General features: G+C 44.5%; 1 protein-coding gene across 1 annotated transcript in view; it reads left to right on the top strand.

Annotated features, from left to right (window-relative positions):
- Positions 1-5,055: 5,055 nt before the first annotated feature.
- Positions 5,056-23,192, top strand: part of Twsg1 (twisted gastrulation BMP signaling modulator 1) — a 37,589-nt gene continuing 19,452 nt past the window's right edge. Inside the window, exons 1-2 of the mRNA XM_028873978.2 lie at positions 5,056-5,141; positions 7,939-8,095. Of these exons, the coding sequence (XP_028729811.1) occupies positions 7,976-8,095 (120 nt within the window). The 5' untranslated portion in view covers positions 5,056-5,141; positions 7,939-7,975. The remainder of the gene's footprint in view (positions 5,142-7,938; positions 8,096-23,192) is intronic.

Genomic DNA, 23,192 nt, shown 5'->3' with positions numbered 1-23,192 from the left:
TCCTATTTATTCTATCTGCCTGCCAGCCCCGCCCATCCTTTCTCTTGCATAGCTATTGGCTGTTCAGCTTTTTATTAGACCAACCAGGTGCCTTAGACAGGCAAGATTGTAAAGATGCAACACATCTTTACATAATTAAATACATATCCTTACATCGTTAAACAAATACAGCATAAACAAAAGTAACACACTTTTATACAGCTAAAGTAACATTCTGCAGCATAAACAAATATAACACATCTTTATATGGTTAGATATTCCACAACAACTAATAGCCAGAGTATGTATAGGACTTATGACCAAGGAAATTTTCTGGGGTGATTTTGAAAGGTAGACTGGATGCTACTTGACCAGAGATTCAGGTATATTTAACTTAGTTAAATTCTGTCGTTTTCTTTGGCAACAGCTCTATCAACAGGCTGTTGTTTTTCTGTTATTGTTTTGTTTTTAATTGGCTTATATTGCCTTCCAAACTTGGGCAGGTCCATACGTCTCTTTGTGGAGATACTAATTTATTATAAAACACTTGAACACCTATCTATCCTGTGCCAGACGGGGCTACGGGGTTCATGAATGGTCAGGTTCCCAGCGTAGGATACATCCCCTAACTCTAACTCTAACTCTGCTCCATATCGTGACTTAGGATTTTAGATACAAATAAAAACAGCTCAGTGTAGACTTGAGGACAGTAGTTTACTCAGGTTCAGTCCAGAGAACGGATTGTAATGTGTGCCCCCAGTAGGTGGTGACGAAGGCTGAGAGCCAGTATGATGGATGCTTAAGAATCAAGTTAGAGCCAGCCAGACTCTTGTTTTACCATAGAGCCTTGAGGTTTTTCTTGGAGGCTTGGCCACATCTTCCTACTTTTGGTTTCTGCATAGCTCTTTGCTTGTAGCTGTCTCCTTGATCCCTTGTACCTTCAGGTCTAGCCTCTGGCTCCACATCCAGCACTCGGTAAATGAGTGCTCGCTCAGTGGACACACCCACTCTGGGGCTTGCCTACCACTGCTGTCTTGGCCACAAACTCTCCCGGCATTCCTCACGCCCCCTTTCTCAGCTACTCCTTGAGGGAGCTGGGCTGCCTGGCCCCTGGATGCTCTCTTCAATTCTTCCGGCGTTGGAAGCTCTCTGGGGAGTGACTGGATTGTGTTTTGGGAGGCCTCTCCTGACCCTTCCGCTGATGCGGGCTTGGCTGTCTGTGTGCTGTTCTTGGAGTCTCATCAAAGCTGCTCCTCTTCCTGATTCAGATTCAGCTGGATCCATCGTCCGTCTGCTCACCCTCCCGCGTCTGCTGCAAAGCCAAACAATTATGCTCATGCTCCTGGTGACAAACTTCAGAGGTTACATTTCCGTAATCAGTTCCCAAGTGACATTTCAGAGGGTTCATCACACTACAGTTTCACAACCCCGGGGCCATATAACGCCCACCACAAAGGCAAGAGAGGATGAATCCCTGCAGCTGTCCTCATGGCTTGGTCTCCAGTGGAATTCATTCCATTGCCTTGTCTTCGTTTTTATTTTCCTCCTCATGTAGGCCTGGCCTTAAAAGAACAGTTTGTAGGGCTGAGATGACTCAGTTTTTGTTTGTTTGTTTGGTCTTTCTTTCTCTCTCTCTCTCTTTCTTTCTTTCTTTCTTTCTTTCTTTCTTTTTTTTTTTTTTTTCTGTAGCTTTGGAGCCTGTCCCGAAATTCACTCTGTAGACCAGGCTGGCCTCAAACACAGAGATCAACCTGCCTCTGCCTCCTGAATGCTGGGATTATAGGCGTGCGCCACCGCCGCCCGGCGAGATGACTCAGTTTTTTAAGCCAACTTTCTGTGCAATCGAGAGGACCCACGGCAGCCTGCCTGAAATTCCAGCCTCAGAAGGCATGACAGGGGAGTCTCCCCGACCCCCAGCAAGCTGCCTAGGAAAATGAGGCATCATACATCGGAATTCTGGGCTTGACTGAGAGATCCTTAAGAGACTAAGGTGAGGGGCTGGGGATTTAGCTCAGTGGTAGAGTGCTTGCCTAACAAGCACAAGACCCTGGGTTGGTCCTCAGCTCCTGGTGTGTGTGGGGGTGTGGGGGTGTTTACAAAATAATAAGAGACTAAGGTGGAAGAGTGATCAAGGAAGATTTCAGACCTCAGCTTTGGGCCTCCACATGCACACAGAAACATGTGCCCCCACCCACATGTAACCATGTACAGACACATGCATATACATGAAAAGATGAAAAAGAAAAGGAAGAAAAACTTGCTGTGAGCTAAGGAATGGGCACTCAACAAGTTGGCACCTCAAGGTACCAATTGGAGAACTGGACAATCTGAGCCCCTTTATTTTGGCTAAAATAAAGAAAGTCCCAGGGCTTGTGTGTCATCCTCTCTAGCAGAGATGCTTTCGGCATGGAGCCAAGGACGGCATCTCTTCCTCCTCTCTCTCAGCAGCCTCTACATTAGAGACTGCCCCATGACCCTGCCTTCTACGTCTGTTCTCTCCCTCTGGAACTCACCTCCTTCTGTGGTACCCAGTGTCACTGACACCCCTACATTTTCAGCCACTAATCCAAGCTTCTGACAACTCATTGTCATTTCCACGTGGATATCTAATAGCGGTCGCAGCCTGGACACATCTCACCTCGATACTCCCCTGAGCCCACGCGTCCCTCTTCCTTCTCAGTTCACACAAGTGACCAGAAGATGAGGTAAGCCCTTGTGTGCTGGTGCACGTGACATGATCTCTTCTAGCTCTAAACATTCTCTTACCAAATACGTATTTCTTAATCTCCATTTTATAGCTGGGCATTAGGTTATCTATCCAGATTTATATACTTAGCAATAGTCAATGACTGACCCAGCGATTGGCACGTAAAAGATCCTCCTTCCACTTGGCAAATCCATATTTCTGTTAAATCATTCAATATATTCCCCATCCCACTCAAGTTACCAGAATTGTTGGAGTCAGATCCTGAACTCGGGCAGCCCTGACAAGCTAGTCTTGGCCACCAATACCAATTGAAGAGTCAGAAGACAATGCAAAGCAGAGAAAAGAGATGTATCCAATATGACCGTGTTAAGAGGAGAAACAAAGAGGTCTGTGACCCAGGTCCTACATAGCACGTTCTAGGACAGCCAGAGCTACTGTCCTAGAGTCTGTCTTAAATAACAACAACAATAACCAAACAAAACCTTCAAAGGCATCCTGTCAACAACTCACCTCCTCCAGGTAGATCTTACCTTTCTCAGTTCTCCACATCTTAATACATAGTCAAGCTTTGATAAACTACTGGCTAGCTCAGAGCCCTCCAGTCCTGCCTCTGGTAACTTACTCAGAGATGTATTTTGCAAACTTCTTAGACAGCTCTCAATTCAAGTTGACAAGATTAACTATCATACCACCGGAGAAATTTCTCAAAATATCACTATTGTAAAAAGGAACACCGCTGGTGGTGGTGGCGGCGGCGGCGGCGGTGGCGCACGCCTTTGATCCCAGCACTCGGGAGGCAGAGCCAGGCGGATCCCTGTGAGTTCGAGACCAGCCTGGACTATGGAGTTCCTGGACAGCCAGAGTTATACAGAGAAACCCAGTCTCGAAAAACAATAATACTTTCAAATATTGTTTCAAATATTGGAACATTCCATGTTTTTCAACAGTATAGAATCCTGTGACCAGCAGGTTAGAGACTCACTGATTTTCAATATCATTTTAAATGGTTCAGCTAGTCCATTGATCTAGGGTATCATAATTTCTGTAACTTGCAAGTAATGCTGAGAATAAGATCCTTAAAGTGAAATTTGTGTAGATCCTTATTTTCTTAGCATAGTTTTCAGGGCTGCTTTATTTAATGTGTGGGGTATAGCCGTACCTGTTAGTGTGTACACATGTGCATGGCTGGTCTATGAGGTACTCTTATATCACTCTATTTTTAAAATTTTTAAAATGTGGATGTATGTGCATGTGTGTGCACCCATATGTGTGTATGTGCACCTGAGCACAGGTCTGCGTGCTTATGTGTGTAGGTCTGCACGTGTGCATGCACGTGCTTGCACATGTGTGTGTCTACTCCTGCTGCAGAGGATGATTTGCAGGAATTGGTTCTCTACTTCCACCTTGTGGACCTTGAGGATTGAACTCACGTCATAAGGTTTGGGTGGCTTTTTTTCCTCTTTAGACAAGGTCTCTCACTGCACCTGGAGTTTCAGTGAGCCCCAGGAATCCTCCTACCTCCACCTCCTCCTAGGGCTGGATTTTATACATAAACCGCTGTGCCTGGCTTTTACATGGACAGTACGGAGCTGGACCCAGGTCTTCATGTTTATGTGGCAGGCACTTTACCAACTGACCCATCTCCTCAGCCCCCGATTTAAAAAAAAAAAAAAAGCCTATATTTACTTTACAAAAATGAAATATCAACAATATGAGCCACTTCTTAGCTAATAACCTATTTCATCTATTCTTCCCAGTCAATCGCCTGTTTCCCTTCTGCCGCCTTCCGGTAAAGCAAGGAGAGTGGAAGCTGTTGGTGGGATAAACCCCATCTTCCTAAAACACGAGATGAAAGCCAGCTCCGCTCGGGCCTCCCTTTCCATCGGAGGCTTCCGCATGGTCTCCCCCCTAGACCTAGCCACCGTCCCTACCAGGTTTCATGGCTGCCTTCTCTCCATTTTGACGGAAGGGCAGCGCCGGGCACTTAAAGGATTCAGACATTTCTCATGAATTACTGACTGAAGTATGGGACAGACAGACCCTTATCCAGTAACTTCGGCTCTTAGGTCAAGTGTCAGTCCTAGTCCACTCATCTACCTTGTGCTTCCTTCCTTGCAACCATGAAGGGGGACAAGACACCGCTCTCTTAAAAGAGTTGCCAAAAAAACCGCACATCCGCTGGAGCCAGAGGTGAGCCGTCCAACAGGTGGCAGCCGACCTTCCAGAAGGCTCCCCGGCGGGGACCAGGCTCCGCGCCAGGGCCAGCGCACACACCTGGGGGCGTGGTCTAGAAGGCGTGGCCAGCCCGGGCTCCGGGGGCGGGGCCTGCGGGCGGGGCGGGGCCTGCGGGCGGGCGGGGAGCGGCCGGGGGTGCGGGCGGGCCTGTGTGTTGGCGGCGCCGGGGCTCGCGGGAGCTGCTCGGAAGCTCGGCCGCCGGGAGGAGGCCGCGGCCACGGTGAGCGCGGGCGGGCGAGCGGGCGAGCGAGCGAGCGGGCGGACGGGTGGCTCCGGGGCCAGGCCGCGGCGCTCGGCGGGGGAGCGGGTGCCGGGAAGGAGGCCCGAGCAGCGGGGACAAAAGGCCGCGGTGCTCGCCGCCTCCGGCACCCCGGGTCCCGGGCTCCGGTGCGTCGACGCCCCTCCCTCCGAGGAGCGCCGCGGTCACCTGGCTCCCGGGAGGACGGCGGGCGCACGCTCGGGGGAGCCGGAGATGTCCGCGGGTCCCCGCGATCGGTGGCCGAGGCAGGATGCTTACAGACACGGCTGGGTCGGTGGGGGGAGCGAGCGAGAAAATTGGATTACTAACGGTCTCCTGCGGAATGTTCTGTGCCCGCGGTCAGGAGCGCCAGGACTTTCTGTTTCAAAACTGAGTCATACCCCATACAAAGCCCGCAGTGTCGCGCCGGCTCATGATTTTCTGGCCAGCAGGGTCCACCTTTTAACCCTCCCTACATCAGAATTGGATGTTATTGTTTTGAGGGGATTTGTTTTTTATTATTTTTCTTTAAAAAAAAAAATGTATGTGCATGTCTGTGTGTGTATGCAACACTTCCGTTCTGGTGCTGCAGGAGGCCAGAAGAGGGCGTTCTATCCCGGAGCTGGACTTCACAGGCAGTTGTGGGCTGCCAGATGTGGGTGTTGGGAACTGAACTCAGGTCCTCTGCAAGAGCAGCAAGCTCTCTCAAAATATCAAGCCATCGTCTCTCGAGCCCCCCTCCCTTTTTGTTGTTGTTGTTTTTTCGAGACAGGGTTTCCCTGTGTAGCTTTGGAGTCTTTCCTGGAACTCATTCTGTAGCCAAGGCTGGCCTCGAACTCATAGAGATCCGTCTGCCTCTGCCTCCCGAGTGCTGGGATTAAAGGCAAGCCCCTTATTTTTATCCTTATTTTTAGTTTATTTAACTTGGAAGTAAAGCTGGCCTGGAATTCATTATCCTCCTGCCTTGTTGGCCAAATGCTGGGGTAACAGTCATGTCTCACCCAGGCCCAGCTAATATATTTATTTTAATTGATTTTATTGGGAATTTGTTTTTAGCCTTCAATCATGTCTTTTAAGTTTTTATTTTATTACTATTGGGTGCGTGCGCGCGCCTGTGCACCTGTGCCATGGTGTGTGTGTGTGTGTGTGTGTGTGTGTGTGTGTGTGTGTGTGTTAAAGGACAACTTTGGAGGGAGGCAGTCCTCTCTTGTTATGAGTTTGAGCAATAGAAGAACTCACGCTGTCTGGCCAGCCAAGTGCTTTTACCCGCCTAGCCATCTTGCCAGCCCCAACTTATAACCCCTGTGAAAATTTGTGTTGGTGCCCCCCCTTATTTTCTTTTTGTACTATAATACCTTCTTAATAATGGAAGAATCTATGGTCCTAACAGAAAGAATATCTTCCCATTTACCCACAATTCTCAAGGCAATTTGCTGGCATTTGTTATTGGTACATTTATTTGAATGGTTGTAGATTCCCCCCCCCCGGAAGTATTTACTGACAAAATGAGATCGTCATTAGGATAATTTTCATGTACAGTTTTGTCTTGATACTAACATTTTAAAACTTGGAGCTGAAGGTATCGTTTGTGGTAGAAACCTTGCCTCACACATGTGAGGCCCTAGGTTCCACCTCCAGCAGCACATGTGTACACATACACAGGGAATTTAAAAGGTGCATTAAAATAATACAGGATTAATATTTTTAAGGATGTATTTTTGTTATTTTTAACGATGTGTATGTGCATGTGTGTGCAGGTGTCCCAGGAGGTCAGAGGCTTCAGCTCCCCTACCCTTGGAGCTAAAGTTACAGGTGATTGTGAGCTGCCCCAGATGGATGCTGGGAACTAAACTCAAGTCTTCTGCAATAGCAGTACATATTGTTAACCACTGAGCCATCTCTCCAGCCCTGAGTTCAGTTCCCAGCACCCACATCTGGCAGGCCACAACAGCTTTCTAAGTCTAGCTCTGGGATACAATGGCCTCTTCTGGACTCCAGCAGCAGAACGGAAGTGTCTATATACACACAGACATGCACATCAATTTTTTAATAATAAGAATAAGCTGGGCAGTGGGTGGCACATGCCTTTAATCCTAGCACTCTGGAGGCAGAGGCAGGTGGATCTCTGTGAGTTTGAGGGAGGCCAGCCTGGTCTACAGAGTGAGTTCCAGGACAGCCAGGACTACTTCACAGAGAAACCCTGTCTTGAAAAACCAAAAATAAATAAATAAATTATAGGTAAAATAAATAATAAAAATAAATCCCCTCAAAACAAAATATATAATTTTTGTTATTTTATATATATAATTTTTTGAGACAAACTCTCACTAGGTAGCTCTGGCCGACCTTGAATGTACAGAGATCCGCCTGTTTCTGCCTCCTGAGTGCTGGGATTTAAAGGCACATGCCACCATGCCTGGCAGTATTAATAGTTCTTATATGAATTTAAACACTGAAATTGAATTTGAATAAAATCTAAAGTTGAAATTTGAATAGTAACATACAGTCCCTCAGATTGCTGGGACTTTAGCCCATGTTCAGTATAATTTTCATCATCCCTGTGTTTGAATAATATTCTAGGTTTCTTTAAAGATGGCCACCCAAGCCTGAATTTTTGAATGTTTAAGTAACCTTTGAGAATTATCTTCAAATGATTCCTCAAGGTCTTGGCACAAGCAACTAATTCTTGGCTTATGATTGGAGTTTTTTACTTGTTTGATTTTGTGACCTACCCCTTGCCTTTGAATCAAAGCTTTTGTTTGTTTGGTTTTGTGTTTAGCTTCCTGGCAGTTACGGTGGGGCTCCTCTGAAGAACCATGAAGTCAGACTATGTTGTGCTAACTCTAGCCTCCCTAATGTTCCTGATATGTCTCCCTGTGTCACAGAGCTGTAACAAAGCACTCTGCGCTAGCGACGTGAGCAAATGCCTCATTCAGGTAGGATTAAAGGAACTTTTGTTGTTATTATTGCCACAGACTGTGGGCAGGTAGATACTGTGGAATAAATCAAAGCCAGTATATGTGGTCTGAGCATTGGGCCAGGGCCTGAGGTGCTGAGCCTTAGATTTTTATCTCCGTGGCTCTCTTCCATCCAACCAAGGTTGGGTTCAAGAAGTTCAATATAGAGTATGCTGTTCTGCTGTGTAAGCGTGCTGTTATGCCTGATGAGCACGCTAGTCTCTATAATCTAGTGTATATGGCAGAGTCTTAATAACTATATTTATAAAACTTTTAGCCTATCAATTAATAGACAAATTATTACATATAACATATTATTTTTTGGTTGCTGTGTAACAGATTATATCAAAACCTAGCAACCTCCGGCAAAAATACGTCATCTCATGAAGCTCTGAGGACGAGGGTCTGGGAAGCAGTGTAGCTGGGAGGTTCTGGGTCAGGGTTGCTCACAAGGCTGCAGGCAGATTGTTGGCTGGGATTATAGACTCTCCTTCCAAGTATTTGAAAATTATCCTTTCCGATGGACGCCAGGCGATCAACGTAGTTACCTCTCATTTTCCTGAGACGGAAAGTGACAGTATGTTGTTTGGGGAGGTTCATGTAGGCGGGAGATAGCTGTGGGATTTGGTCTGCTTTTGACCCCAAAGCCATGGGTTTTTCATTCAACATACAGTTACTGTTCTCCATGCTGGTGTGATAGTTACTGACGAATTACATGGCTTCTCCTCTCTTCCCATCCTCCCTTTGATCCAGCTCTCTTTTGTAGCCTCCATTCTAGGTACTGGCTATGGCCTAAGAAATTTAATAACTATGTATACAGCTTGAATATTCCTTGTGTGAAATGTTTGTGGTCAAAGTGTTTCACATTTTGAAATGTTTTAGATTTTGAAAGAGTGTGTGTGTGTGTGTGTGTGTGTGTGTGTGTGTTCAGATAACTTTGGTAATGGGACCCAATCGAAAGACAAACTATATTTATGTTTCATGTATACCTTGCATTGCCTGAGGGTGATCTTATGCAGTATTTTTAGCATTTCTCTCAGATGTGGAATTTTCCACTTGTGATGTCATGTTAGTGTTCAGGAAATTTTAGTTTTGAGCCTTGCAGATTGTACATTTGGGATGAGAGACACACAGCCTGTCTTAGCTTTCCATGTAGCGTGTGAGTTAGCTGTAATTCTCACTGGAGAGTGCAGTTGTATTTTTATAGATCAACTGGTGTTTGTGCCTATTCCTGATATTTTCCTCCCTTTCATTAGTAAATTGGAATTTTAGTTATGTTAATCTCATACTCTGATAGAACCTTCTTTACTCTGCCTTTCAAATCAAAACATTTAACTTGAGAAGTTTGTTATTTGCTGATTCTAATTTTGTATCTCTTCTTTCAGGTGTATATGTGTTGTAGGTGTATGTGTGTGTGGTGTATGGGTGTTATAGATGCACATGTGTGTGGTGTGTTTATGTGTATTGTAGGTGCACATGTGTGTGTATGTGTGTTATAAGTGCACATGTGTGTGATGTGTGTGCCCTTGTGTGTGTGGAGGTTAGAGGAGGGCATCAGGTATCCTGCCCTATCATTCTCTGCCTTACTCCATTGAGTCAGGGTCTTTAACTAAACCTGGAGCGGCCACCAAGCCCCAGGGAGCTGCCTCCACAGCCCTGAGTATTTCCAAGGATGTTTTGAAGTATGAATAGAGAGAGGACTATGAACCATTCATCATAGTTAGTACATCTGCTGTCATTATTTTGTCTACACTAGTCTACGCTGTTTTCACCTTAGCTCTGTTTAATTTTAGGCCAATCCCCATACTGTTTTATCCATAGTTTTAATCTGTATTTTTATTTTTATTTTTTTATTTTTATTTTTTTTCCCAGAGCTGAGGACCGAACCCAGGGCCTTGCACTTGCTAGGCAAGCGCTCTACCACTGAACTAAATCCCCAACCCCTTAATCTGTATTTTAGTAGATAAGAACTCGTGTGTGTATATGTATGTATGTGTATGTGTGTGTATCAGCCTTGAGTGCTGGTCCTCAGGAGCTTCCACCCTGTTCTTTAAGGCAGGGTAACTCACTGAGACTTGAGGCTTGCTGAACAGGGTAGGCTGGCCAGCCAGAAATGTCTCTGTACCCCAGTGCTGGCATTGCAAGCACATGCCACCATGCCCAGCTTTTTCTGTGTATGCTGCAAGTAGAACTCAGAGCCTCATGCTTACATGGTAAGTGCTTACCTGAGCCATCCCTCAGCCCCCAAGAACTTTTTAACATAGCTGTTCAACCAGTACCATAATGTGGAAAATGAACTGGCAGACCCTTAGGGGTCACATAGAATATGAGGTGTGGAGCTGCTGCAAGCTGAGGAGTAAGCAAGGATCTTAGTTATGATGGGGACAGCCTTACAAGTCACCGTGGAAAGGGTGAGCCTACATAAAGAGCATATGTCTACCTCAGACGGTATCACAACGTAAATCCTATGTGGAGTAAAACAGTTAACGGGGATTCTTCAGTCATGGGGGCCGGGGATCCTGTCATCTGCGTGTTAACGGGGATTCTTCAGTCATGGGGGCCGGGGATCCTGTCATCTACACATAAAGGCTGTGACAGTGCTTGTAATCTCAGTGCTGAAGAGGTGGGCACAGGAAGGTCCTGGGATTCGTTGGCAGCCACTCCATCCTAATCTGTGAGTTCCAGGCCGCAAGGAGAGAGAGACCTTGCTTCCAAAGCAAAGGTAGATGGCTTCTGAGAAACAGTCACTAAGGTTAACACTAGTTTCTGTACAATGTGTACATGTGTGTGAACACACACATGCACACAACGTACTTTATTTAAAATACTTAACATTGTTTCTCTTATCAAAGATAGTTTTTTATTCTCACATAATATATTTTGATTACAGTTTCCCCTCCCCCTGCTCCTCCCAGTTCCCCCCACCTCCCCTCCATCCAGATCCATTCACTTTCCCACAGGCTTCTAAGGGACAACAACAAAATATGATACAATATGATAAAACAAAAAACAATACATTGGAATAGACCAAAGCAAACAGAAGAGAAAGAGCCCAAGAAAAGGCACAAGAAGCAGACCTACTCATCCACACACTCATAAAATCCCATAAACACACTAAACTGGAAGCAATAACACGTACACAAAGGACCGATAGGTAAAGAAGAGAGAATAAAAAATATATAAATAAAACAAAAGTATGATCAAATTAAGGGGAAAACCAGCAAAAGCCCCATGTCTAGATAGTTTTATGTCAGCTTGACACAAGCTAGAGTCATCTGAAAGGAGGGAACCTCAGGTGAGAAAATGCCTCCATAAGATCTGGATGTAGGGTACTTATTTGTTTGTTTGTTTGATTGACTGATTATTATTTATCTATTTGGTTTTTTGAGACAGGGTTTCTCTGTGTAGTTTTGGTGCCTGTCCTAGATCTCGCTCTATAGACCAGGCTGGCCCCGAACTCAGAGATCCGCTTGGCTCTGCCTCCTGAGTGCTGGGATTAAAGGTGTGCGCCACCACCATCTGGCATATAGGGCACTTTCTTAATTAGTAATTGATGGGGAGGGCCTAGCCTATGGTGGGTGTTCCACTCCTGGGCTGGTAGTCCTGGGTTCTATAAGAAAGCAGGGACTGGACCTGCCTCAGCTGAGTCTACCAGGCTGGACTGACTCCCCAGGGGGGAGACCTTGCCTTGGAAGAGGTGGGAATGGGGGATGGATTGGGGGGTGGGGAGGAGGGAGGACGGGGGAATCCATGGCTGATATGTGAAATTAAGTTAATTATAAAATAAAAACATTGCTGGGCAGTGGTGGCGCATGCCTTTAATCCCAGCACTCAGGAGGCAGAGGCAGGCGGATCTCTGTGAGTTTGAGGACAGCCTGGGCTACCAAGTGAGTTCCAGGAAAGGCACAAAGATACACAGAGAAACCCTGTCTCGAAAAACAAACAAACAAACAAATAAATAAATAAAATAAAATAAAAACATTAAAAAAAGGAAAGCAGGCTGAGCAAGCCAATAAGCAACATCCCTCCATGGCCTCTGCATCAGCTCCTGCCTCCAGGATCCTGCCCTGTTTGAGTTCCTGTCCTGACTTCCTTCAGTGATGAACAGGATGTGGAAGTGTGAGCTGAAGAAACCCTTTCCTCCCTGACTCTCTTTTGGCCCTGTTGTTTCATCACAGCAATAGTGGCCCTGACTAAGACACCGTGACATGACATTGTGGGTCAGGGAACTGCCAAAGATGCTGCTGAAGTCCCCCTCCTCTGGCCGTCCACGCTGGGCGCAGCCCACCCCTGTGACTGGTCTGATTTCCCAGTCAACTCCCCCAGAAGAAACCAAATTTTCTTTTTTCCAAATTTCGTCCTTTTACTGAAGATAGGTTCTTTTCTCAGACAATGTTTCCCGTTTATAGTTTCCCCTCCTCTACTCCTCCCAGTTCCTCCCCGGCCAAGCTATGTTTAATGTCACAGAAAGAGAGAAATTCGTTTCCCTTGTCCTGTGAACACTGCAATCAGTATCATATTGTACTTTATCATATTACACTAGAGACAGGATCTCACTGTGTGGTTCTGGCTCACATGAACCACTCTCAAAGATCTGCCTTCTGCCTCCCGAGTGCCGAGATTAAAGGAGTGCACCACCTGGCCAGCTGTCTTCAGTAGTTTATACTTTTAGCATAACTTATGGTGGGCCGCCTCAGATCTGTCTGGAATGAAGTGTTTCCTAGACTTTTACTTTAATATTGTCACAGGTGGTAATACCTGTATCCTGAGAGGTAGTCTAATATAATAATTAAAAAGAAAATTAGCCTGTGACTCATGCCTGTTACTCCAATTCTAGGGGGGGATGAGGCAGTTCTCACCAAAACCAACCTAAGAAAGAAATGAATAAGAACATGAGCTCTGTGGCTGGGGAGGTGGACCAGTGGATAAAAGTGCTAGGTGAGCAAGCCTGATGACCCAGGTTCGATTCCAGGAACCCCCACATAGAGGTAGGTGGGTGTGCAACCCACATCTGTAACAGCCAAACTCCTAATGCAGGACAGGAGACACAGATAAGAGAATCACGTGGAAGCTGGCACACCAGCTAGCCTGGAGTCCGCAGAATGGCAGAAACAAGCAAAGCTACCTGTTCAGCAAGGTAAACGGTGAAAACCACTCCCAAAGCTGTCCTCCACCTGTGCACCGAACACACACACACACACACCTGCTAGTGCACGTGTGCACAGGTCCACAGTAAATAAAAGGAATGTGAACTCTGGGTCCAGACTGCCCACATGTCATTCCCTTCATCCATTTACTGGATTTATAGTGTTGGACAAGTGAGTAATTCAGTGCCTCAGTTTCCTATGTATTAAACAGGGATAACAGTACCTACCCATGTGGCTGATGTTAAGGGTGAAGTATTTTGAGCAGTGCCCGGTACTTAGGAGTTCTGTCAGTTACCATTAACCCGTGTTTCTGCTTTCTAGCAGTATTTGAATCCTCCTTGCTTTATTTACAAGTATATTTTAAAGCTGACAATCAGTAAATAAGGTTTACTTTAATGATTATGTTAGCACTGATTATATATTTACAGGGGGTACATTTCCCTTCTTGGGTGACTATTTTTCCTTATCCTACCTCATTAGTCATTAATGCCTTGTGCTATTGTAAATTCTTCATCTGGGTTGCCTCTCAAATGGAAGGTTTAGTTTTGGTGTTTGGAGACGCAGCTGAGGCTCCCTGGCTGAGAAGCAGACTGTGGCACATGGAAGTGAGTGTCACAGCTCTGGAGGGAACGGTATCCTGACTGTGTGGGGAGTCAGGCTATCCCTGGAGCTTCAGTGGGACGGCCCAGCTCTGGAGGGAAAGGTATCCTGACTGTGTGGGGAGTCAGGCTATCCCTGGAACTGGGGTACGGTAGGGGATGGGCTCCCTGCAGGATATAGCAATCCTGATCCTCTCCTGGAGAGCCACTGCAGCTGAACTTTGCTCAGCCCCCACCTAAGGGGCTTTCCAGCAGAGCTCTGCTTCTTTTTCTCTCTGGCCCAGGGTATTGCTTCTTTTGCTTCACTCCGCCAAAGGAGAAACCCCTGCAGAAATGTAGCAATCTTCTCTGGCTCAGGTGGAAAGTTGGTATTTTTTTCTGCTCCACCTTGCTCAGTCTCCTAAGGGAACGTCTCTGCAAGGTTTGTTCTGCTCAGTCCCCCAACGGATGTCTTAGCAAAGTTCTTCTTCTCTGCACCTTTGAATGAAGATCTTCAGCCAACACTTTTGAGAAAGAGATTTATTTGGGGAGGAGGAGTCCAGGAGAGTGGCTGCCTCTACCACGGTGAGAAAGAACAGCCCACAACTGACCAGGCAGGGTGGTTTATATAGGATTTCTTGGGTTTCTCCAGGAAGAAGATTTTCTCCTCAGAGATTTGTTTAGTTTAGTTGGTCAGGGGCAGAGATGACTGATTTCAGAGCTAAACTGTGTTTCTTTCACTGGCCTTGTTTAGCATTATGGCTCTAATTCTAAGGCCAGGACATATTTCTTTCACTGGTTCTGATTCTAGGGACAAAGGGGGTTTCTTTGATACTGGTTTCAGGGTCAGGGATTGTTTCTTTGGTTCTGGGTTCAGGGATAAAGTGTTTCTTTCACTGGCTCGGTTCCCAGATCCAGGCTGCGTTTCTTTTACTGGTTCTGGGTTCCAGGGTCAGGGTGGGTTTCTTTACTGGCCCCTTCTCCCTACAGCACAGACTTTGCATTAGTGTATTCCTGAGCTAATCACTGTTTCTTGGATCCCATGTTGTGTCATTTATGCCTTGAAGTCCTCAGATAGGCTATATGGGAAGTAACCTGAGTACTACCTTCCTGAATTCCTAACCAGAAAATAGACCTTTTCTGATTCTATGCCTACATGATGGTTTTCCTGGAATAGAATTTTATGTTTTAAAGCCATTTCTTTATTGTCTACTAGGACCCACAGTACTGGTAAGAAGCCTGGTGCCAGTTCATTCCTTCTTCCCTATGAGTAACCTATTTACTTTTGAAACTTAGTATAGTATCCGTCTTAGTGTTCTGTTGCTGGGAAGAGACACCATGACCAAGGCAACTTATAAGAAAGAGAAAGCATTTAATTGGAGGCTTGTTTGCAGTTCTGAGGGTGAGCTCATGTCTATCATGGCGGGGAGCATCACAGCAAGCAGGGTGGGGCAGTAGCTGAGAGCAGGAAGCAGAGAGAGACACTGGGAATGGCAGAGGCTTTTGAAACCCCCAGACCACCCCTAGTGGCACACCTCCTCCAGCAAGGCCACACCTCCTAATCCTTCCTAAATAGTCCACCAACTGGGAACCAAACATTCGAATGTATGAACCTGTGGGGACCATTTTTGTTTACTCCACCAGTGCCATTGCCCTGACATTTTAAAATGTAAATAGTTGAGCCTAGGTACGTGGATACCTTGTGAGTCTTTTGAAGGGAAATCAAATTTGAGCATGTACGTTACCTTGACTGCTGGAGCTTTGTAGTACGGTCTAACCTTGACTGTTGCAGCATTGTAATATGGTCTAACATTGACTGCTGCAGCTTTGTAGTATGGTCTAATCTTGACTGTTGGAGCTTTGTAGTACAGTCTAACCTTGACTGTTGCAGCTTTGTAGTATGGTCTAACCTTGACTGCTGCAGCTTTGTAGTATGGTCTAACCTTGACTGCTGCAGCTTTGTAGTACGGTCTAACCTTGACTGTTGCAGCATTGTAATATGGTCTAACATTGACTGCTGCAGCTTTGTAGTATAGTCTAATCTTGACTGTTGCAGCTTTGTAGTACAGTCTAACCTTGACTGCTGCAGCTTTGTAGTATGGTCTAACCTTGACTGTTGGAGCTTTGTAGTATGGTCTAACCTTGTTCTTTTGAAGATCTTGTTGTCAATTCTGGATTGCTTGCATTTGTTTTAGCAAGAATTATCTTGCTAATTTCTCTGAAAAAAATTGATAGGAATTAATTGAACAGTAGTTTTTGGTCTTTAGAAAAAGTGAGTACAGAGTTCCCTTATTCTACTCTGTCGAGCTGTATTATGTTATTTTTCAACATCTGTTTATTCTTTTTCTTATTGAAACAGACTTGCTGTTTTACCTAAGCTGGTCTTGAACTTGGAATCCTCCTGCCTCAACCTATTGAATTCCTGGGATTACAGACTTGCACCACCACACTCAGCAGTTTCTGGCTATTACTGTTTTTCATTACTGTGGTACATTTTTTACTATGGATGAACCAATATTGATATGCTATGTTATTAACTAAAACCCATTGTTTACATTTTTGTCCATTATGTTTTTCTGTGGGTTTTAACAGATGCATGGATCTGTGTGTTTATTTATTAAATTTTATTTATTTATATTTTATGTATTAGTGCTCTGCATGTATACCTGCATGTCAGAAGAGGGCATCAGATCCTATTATAGATGGTTGTGCGCCACCATGTGGTTGTTGGGAATTGAACTCAGGACCTCTGGAAGAACAGCCAGTGCTCTGAACCGTTGAGCCATCTGTCCAGCCCTGATACTGTGCATTTCTGACTGTACTCTTTCAGAATAGTTTCATTGCCCTGAGTCTCTCCTGTGTTCTCAACACTCTCCACCTCCCACCGATCTCCAGCTTCTAACAACCGCCATTGCAGAGTGCGGTAGAGTTAGGGTCACACAGCTTCTTTCACTCAGCAAAGTATGTTTCTCCCATGGTTTTTCATGGCTACTGTATTAGTCAGGGTTCTCTGGAGGAATGGAAATGATAAATGAATCAATCTATCTATCCATCTATCTATCTATCTATCTATCTATCTATCTATCTATCTATCAATCAATCAATCATCTATTTGTAGAATGGAGTACAGGCTGTGGTCCAGCTAGTCTACCAATGGAAGCTCCAAGAATCTAGTAGTTGTTCAGTCCACAAGACTGGTCATTTCAGGTGGTCTTTGTATACATCAGGATCTTAAAGAATGAGGCTCTAATGGCAGTGAAGGAATGGACTTACTAAGGAAAGTGAGGAGGAAGCGCAAGAGAGAGCTTCCTTCCATGTCCTTACATAGACTCCAGCAGAAAATTACTTTTATGTGTATAGGTGTTTTGCCTGCATGTATGTCTGTGTACCACATGCATTTCGGGTGGCCACAGAGGTCCAAGGGCATAGTCAGATCCCCTGGGACTGGAGCTACAGACGGTTGTGAGCCACCATGTGGGTGCTGGGAACTGAATCCAGGTCCTGTAGAAGAGCAGCCAGTAACTACTGAGCCATCCCTCCAGCCCATGAAGATATTTTTTAAGTGGCTGAGTGCCCTGTAAGGTTAAGAACTACTGCAGCTTTGCTCTTCTGTGAGCACACTGACCTGTCATCACAGAACCACCTCTGTGATCTGCAGGGTTCAAGGCACATTGCCGTTTAGGTGATAGAGTTTTTCTCTAACTCACTAAGTAGCATGCACAGAAATGACTATGGTAAGATGAGGTAGAAGGGTAGGTACTTAAGAAAGAGAGACGGGGCTGCAGAGTTGATGGCTCAGCAATTAAAAGCACTTGCTGCTCTTCCAGAGGACCTGGGCTTGATTTCCAGCATCACATGGCAGTCACAACCAATCATCTGTAATACAGGCCCAGGGATCTGATACTTTTTTCTTTGCCTCAGTGAGCACCAGGCACACACATGGCATGTGAACATACATGCAGGTAAAATACCCATACACATAAAATAATAAAAAATCATAATAATTTAAAAAAAGAAAGACAAAGATATGGTCTAGGGATGAGAGAGCTTACCTATTGTGAAAAGCTCTGGATTCACTCCTCAGCAGTCAAACAAACGAACAAAATGAGTAAATAAAAACAAACACAACAACAAACCAGGTAATAATGCTGTAGAGGTTTAAAACAAGATGTTCCTGAGGGAACTTAGATTCTCTTTTGTCAGTTTGGTTTAAACATCTGTACTGCTGAAATGACGAACTCTGAGGATGTTAGAACATTTGCCTATGTTTAGTCCTCTGCATTCATGAAATAACTAAATATAAAAACGTTTCCCTGGGAGGTCATAGTCATGTAAATATTTTTACCAGGATGATTGCAAGTAGTCAAGACAGTGTGCAGTCATCCCAGCCGCTCCTACAAGTTGCTAGGCATAAGGGTGGTCCCCATATAAATGTTTATTTTGTGCTCTGACTGCGAAGACATCTTGCTTTAAACATGAACAAGCAAATGGTTGTGGATGTCTTAGTGCACACCCTTGTAGTCCTCCTGTTTGGATGGAAAGCTATATATAATACAGGATGTTCCTTTTGACTGACTCTTGACTGTTTTGCTGCTTTTATAAAAAGAATAAATTAAAATTTGAATCAATCGTATGTCTACCGTGGTCTGTTAGCTTTCCATCACTGTTGCAAACTATCTCAGATAATCAATTTTTGTAGTGTGATGGTTAGTCGACATGGTCAGCTTGGCTGCGTTTAGAATCACCTATTAAGAGACGTACTGGCCGGGTGGTGGTGGCACACACCTTTAATCCCAGTACTCAGGAGGCAGAGGCAGATGGATCTCTGTGAGTTTGAGGCCAGCCTGGTCTACAGAGCGAGTTCTAGGACAACCAGGACTGTTTCACAGAGAAACCCCAAAAAAAGAAAGAAAAAGAAAAGAAATAGAAGTTTAGTTGGCTTTAAAGCTATGTTATTTGCAGTGTACTAATGTCTTAGGGTATGAAGAGACACCACGGCAATCTTAAAAAGGAAAACATTTAATTGGGCCTTGCTTTACAGTTCAGAGATTTAGTCCATTATCATCATAGTGGGAAGCATGGCAGCATGCAGGCAGACATGGTACTGGAGAGGTAGCTGAGAGTTCTACATCAGGATCTGCAGGCAGCAGGAAGTGAAGTGGATTGAGCTTCTGAGACCTCAAAGTCCACCCCCAGTGACACACTTCCTTCAACAAGGCCACACCTACTCCAACAAGGCCATTGATCTTAATCTTTTAAAATGATACCAGGCCCTATGAACCTATGGGAACCATTTTCGTTCAAACCACCACAGCTAGCAAGTAACTCTCCTGATTTTCCTTAACACAAGTGAGATGCTATATTAAATCTCTTGCTTCATTTACTGACATGTTATACAGTACCATTTTGGTTTACACTAGGAAGTCTTATAAACATCTTTTCCTGTATTGGTCTTCTGTCCATCCATTTTCCTGCTTTTTTGTGTGGTTCTATGTTTTGTATTTTAAGAAAAGCTGTATGGGCTGGAGAGATGGCTCAGAGGTGAAGAGCACTGGCTGCTCTTCCAGAGGATCTGAGTTCAATTCCCAGCACCCACATGGTAGATCACAACCATCTGTAATGAGATCTGATGCCCTCTTCTGGTGTTCAAGCATACACACAGAACACTGTATACATAATAAATAAATAAAATCTTTTAAAAAAAGAAAAAAAAGGAAAGGAAGGTTCTATGTGGCTCTGGCTGGTCTTCAGCTTGCTGTGTAGCAAAGGCTAGCCCTGAACTCTTTCTTGTTCCTCCTGGGTCTTCCTTTCAGAGTGCTGGGATTAAAGATATTTGCTCTCAAGCCTGGTTCCATTTCCCTGTTTTACAGTGTGCTTGCCAGACGTCATATAATAAAATCATGCAATATGAATGCAGTGTTCGTATCTGTCCTCTTTCACTTGTGTATATTAAATGGTTAGACTTGAGCTGGTGAATGGCTCAGTGGAGAAAGACATTTACCTCCTCGTGGTATATGCCTGATGACCTGAGTGATTTTGGTGGGTGTCCTCTGACCTCCACATGCATGCCATGCCACATGTGGCCACGTACATGTATGCACATAATAAAACTAATTTTAAAATTTTAAATGATTAGACTTTTTCCCAAAATTTTTACCCTGCCTTGTTTTCCTTTCATTTAAACTTTGTAAGAAGTTAACCACATTCTCACTAAAATGGTTAACAGAGGATAACTGAAGCGTACATTTCAGTCTTTCATTTAGTATAATTTTCTTTTTTTCTGTGATAAAATTACTGAACGGTGTGGTCACCAAATTTTAAGAACACCTAGTGGGATCCTTCACCCAGAGAACAACTGTTCTGTGTCCTGACTCTGAGTCAGAATCATGGTGTCACTGTGAACCCTGAGGTCATCTGCACTTTCTCCAAGACTTTCCACTTGGAAAACAGATGATGTTGCCATTAACCATCTGAAGCCATGGAAGAATGAAGTGCTGGATTACAATCTAATAATACTCATTTTCCCTTCACCAACAGTGATTGAGCATGTGCAAACACGTGTGATTGTGTCCAGTAGTGAGACTAAAAAGGCACCTGTGCTTAAATAATTTGAAGATTTCCCCTGAGGACTGGTTGATTTTTCTCGAAGAAAGACTAATAACTAGTTATTGAAATGCTAGACAGAAACAAACTGCATGAAACAGTAATGTTTAACTCAAACCAGAGTCACATCCTAACCACTTGCTAAATGAATGTTATGTGCATTTTATACCTTCATTTGAAAAGTGAGGGTAATCTGCCCCGATTAGAGCTCTATGAGACGTGAGAGAGTGCACGCACAACACTTCAAGTGGGGCCTGTGTTTAAAGAGACCCGACTTAAGACTTTGGGGAATGTGGCCACAGAAGTAATTGGAAGCTTTGAGTCACTTTCTGTTTTGGGCTTCTGTGAATGTTGTGTTTGGTTCAGTCACATGTTCCATTTGACTAAGCAGCACTCAAGTTTATTCATAGTGAGGCTGGTAAAATACAGAAATAACCCAGTTCAAAGGAAAGCCCACATTTTAACTCCGTCATTTTTTCTGTTTAAGAAGTGGAGGATTTTCAAATACATTTCTGTTTTCAAAAGTGGGCTAATGGAGTTTTTGAAGAAGGTGACCAAGAACAAGGCCTCGTGTACATACCTGTAATCCTATCACTCAGGGCAGCCTCACCCATTCCACCCCGTTGAAACAGAGACCGTAAAATAACGAGGAAGTTGACAAGGTGCAGAAGACATTAAGAAGAGAGCTAAGGGCTGCTTCCTGAGTTTGGGCACAAAGATGCACTGTCATGCAAGATATTTCCCCAGGTTTTGGTGATAGTATATTGCTTATTTTCTATATCAGGGTGTTATATAGTTATGATTTTGTTAGACATGCATTGGAGGGACGAGGAGATAGATCAGTGAGTCAAGCCCTTACCCCGTAAGCGTGAGGACTGGTGTCCGGATCTCCGGTGTGTGGTGACCTGCCCACAGTCCCAGTGTGCAGGAGGTAGAAGCAGAAGCAAGCTCACTAGTCAGATGAGCAGACACCAAGAGCTGTGGCCCAGCAGGAGAGTCTGCCCCAGTACATAAGATGGAGAGCGATCGAGGAGGACACTTGAAGTCACCTTAGGCCTCCATGTGCACACACATGTCCACACATAGACACACGCCAACATTTCTCTCATGGGAGGCATTGATTTGATGTTATTTAGCACCATATATACAAATTCATATAATGTAAGCTACCATTTGTAAGCTGTGTGAAAGGCACTATATTTTTTTTAATATTTATTTTATTATGTGTATGTGTGTGTGCCTAAGTGTATATCTGTGCACCATGCGAGTGCACATACAGGTCAGAAGAGGCGTCATGTCCCTGGAACTGGAGTTACAGGTGGTTATGAGCCACCATGTGGGTGCTAGGAATTGAACCCTGGCCCTCTGCAGGAACAATGAATATTCTTAACTTTTGAGCCATCTTTCCAGCCTGGCACTATATTTTTTAAAAAGTTTGTTAGTTTTTTAATTTGTTTCTCTCAATTGGCCTACGCAATAATTTATAAAAACTAAGACAGTAAAGGAGTGTGTGTGTGTGTGTGTGTGTGTGTATTTAAAAGAAGTTTTATGTCTTTGATCAAGTGGAAGCTTTTATAAAGTTAGTGGGAGACCACCTCCGACCTGCTCCCACCTTTTGAAGGGTTCTTGGGTGGAGGAGAGAGGAATGAGGAGATGTTAGGTAGAAAGAAAGAAATAAGAAAGACAGAGATGCAGCCGGGCGGTGGTGGCGCACGCCTTTAATCCCAGCACTCGGGAGGCAGAGGCAGGCGGATCTCTGTGAGTTCCAGGCCAGCCTGGTCTCCAAAGCGAGTTCCAGGAAAGGCGCAAAGCTACACAGAGAAACCCTGTCTTGAAAAATCAAAAAAAAAAAAAAAAAAAGAGAGAGAGACAGACAGACAGACAGAAAGAAAGAAACAAAGAAAGAAAGAGATGCAGGATAGCTTCGGGAAGACCCTGGGTCAATACCCAGTCGCCTTGAGGTTTATTCCAAAGGGCTTTTTGTGCAATGCCAAGGGGTGAGGCAAAAGACCTCTCCCTATCAAGATCAAAGAACAATGCACAGCCAAGTGTGGACCCTTCAAAACACCTGGTACCCACGCTCATGGTCAAATCATCACATTATGCAGCTCTGCTGGGTAAAACAAGCTCAGATTCTCTGATTCTGAGTAATTTGGACCCCCACCAAAAACTAAAAACCAAGAAATCAGCATTAGCTTGATGGTCTTTAAATACTTTATGTATGTATGTATGCTCAGAGTGTTCTCTTGATCCAAAGACAGGACACAGGTTTTATGAAGGAACAAGTTCAAAGCTTTATAACTCTTGTTTTCCTAGATTTCTAGAAAGCTTGATCTCACAGCGTTCTGTTTCTGTGTTGTATTAGGTTCTGTGTTGGTCCTGCTGTTGCCTTTTTGATGCATTAGGACAGTGCTTGCTAAGCTTCACAGGCTCGGCATGCACTCCACATGAGCTCCATGTCACTCTAACCAGTGCCTCCTGATGTCTGCACAGCAGAACTACAGCCTCGGTGTACAGGATTCTGCAGAATCCACGAGATAGAAGTCTGTATGTATTAGGTCATGGAGCAGACATCAACTCAATGAACGAGTCAGAAAGTAGTACACCTGCCAACTATTGAAAATGCTGTGTAATAGCTAAGGGTGACGATAAGGAAAATCAGTGTTGGGGAGAAAAAGGCCACATCATGATTATGGACTCACTCTAGTAATTTAAATGTGTAATAAGATGAACTTAACAGAGATGATT

The sequence above is a fragment of the Peromyscus leucopus genome, chromosome 13 (genome assembly GCF_004664715.2).
Source record: "Peromyscus leucopus breed LL Stock chromosome 13, UCI_PerLeu_2.1, whole genome shotgun sequence".
Taxonomy (NCBI): Eukaryota; Metazoa; Chordata; class Mammalia; order Rodentia; family Cricetidae; genus Peromyscus; species Peromyscus leucopus.
This window is presented reverse-complemented; position numbering and strand designations above follow the sequence as displayed.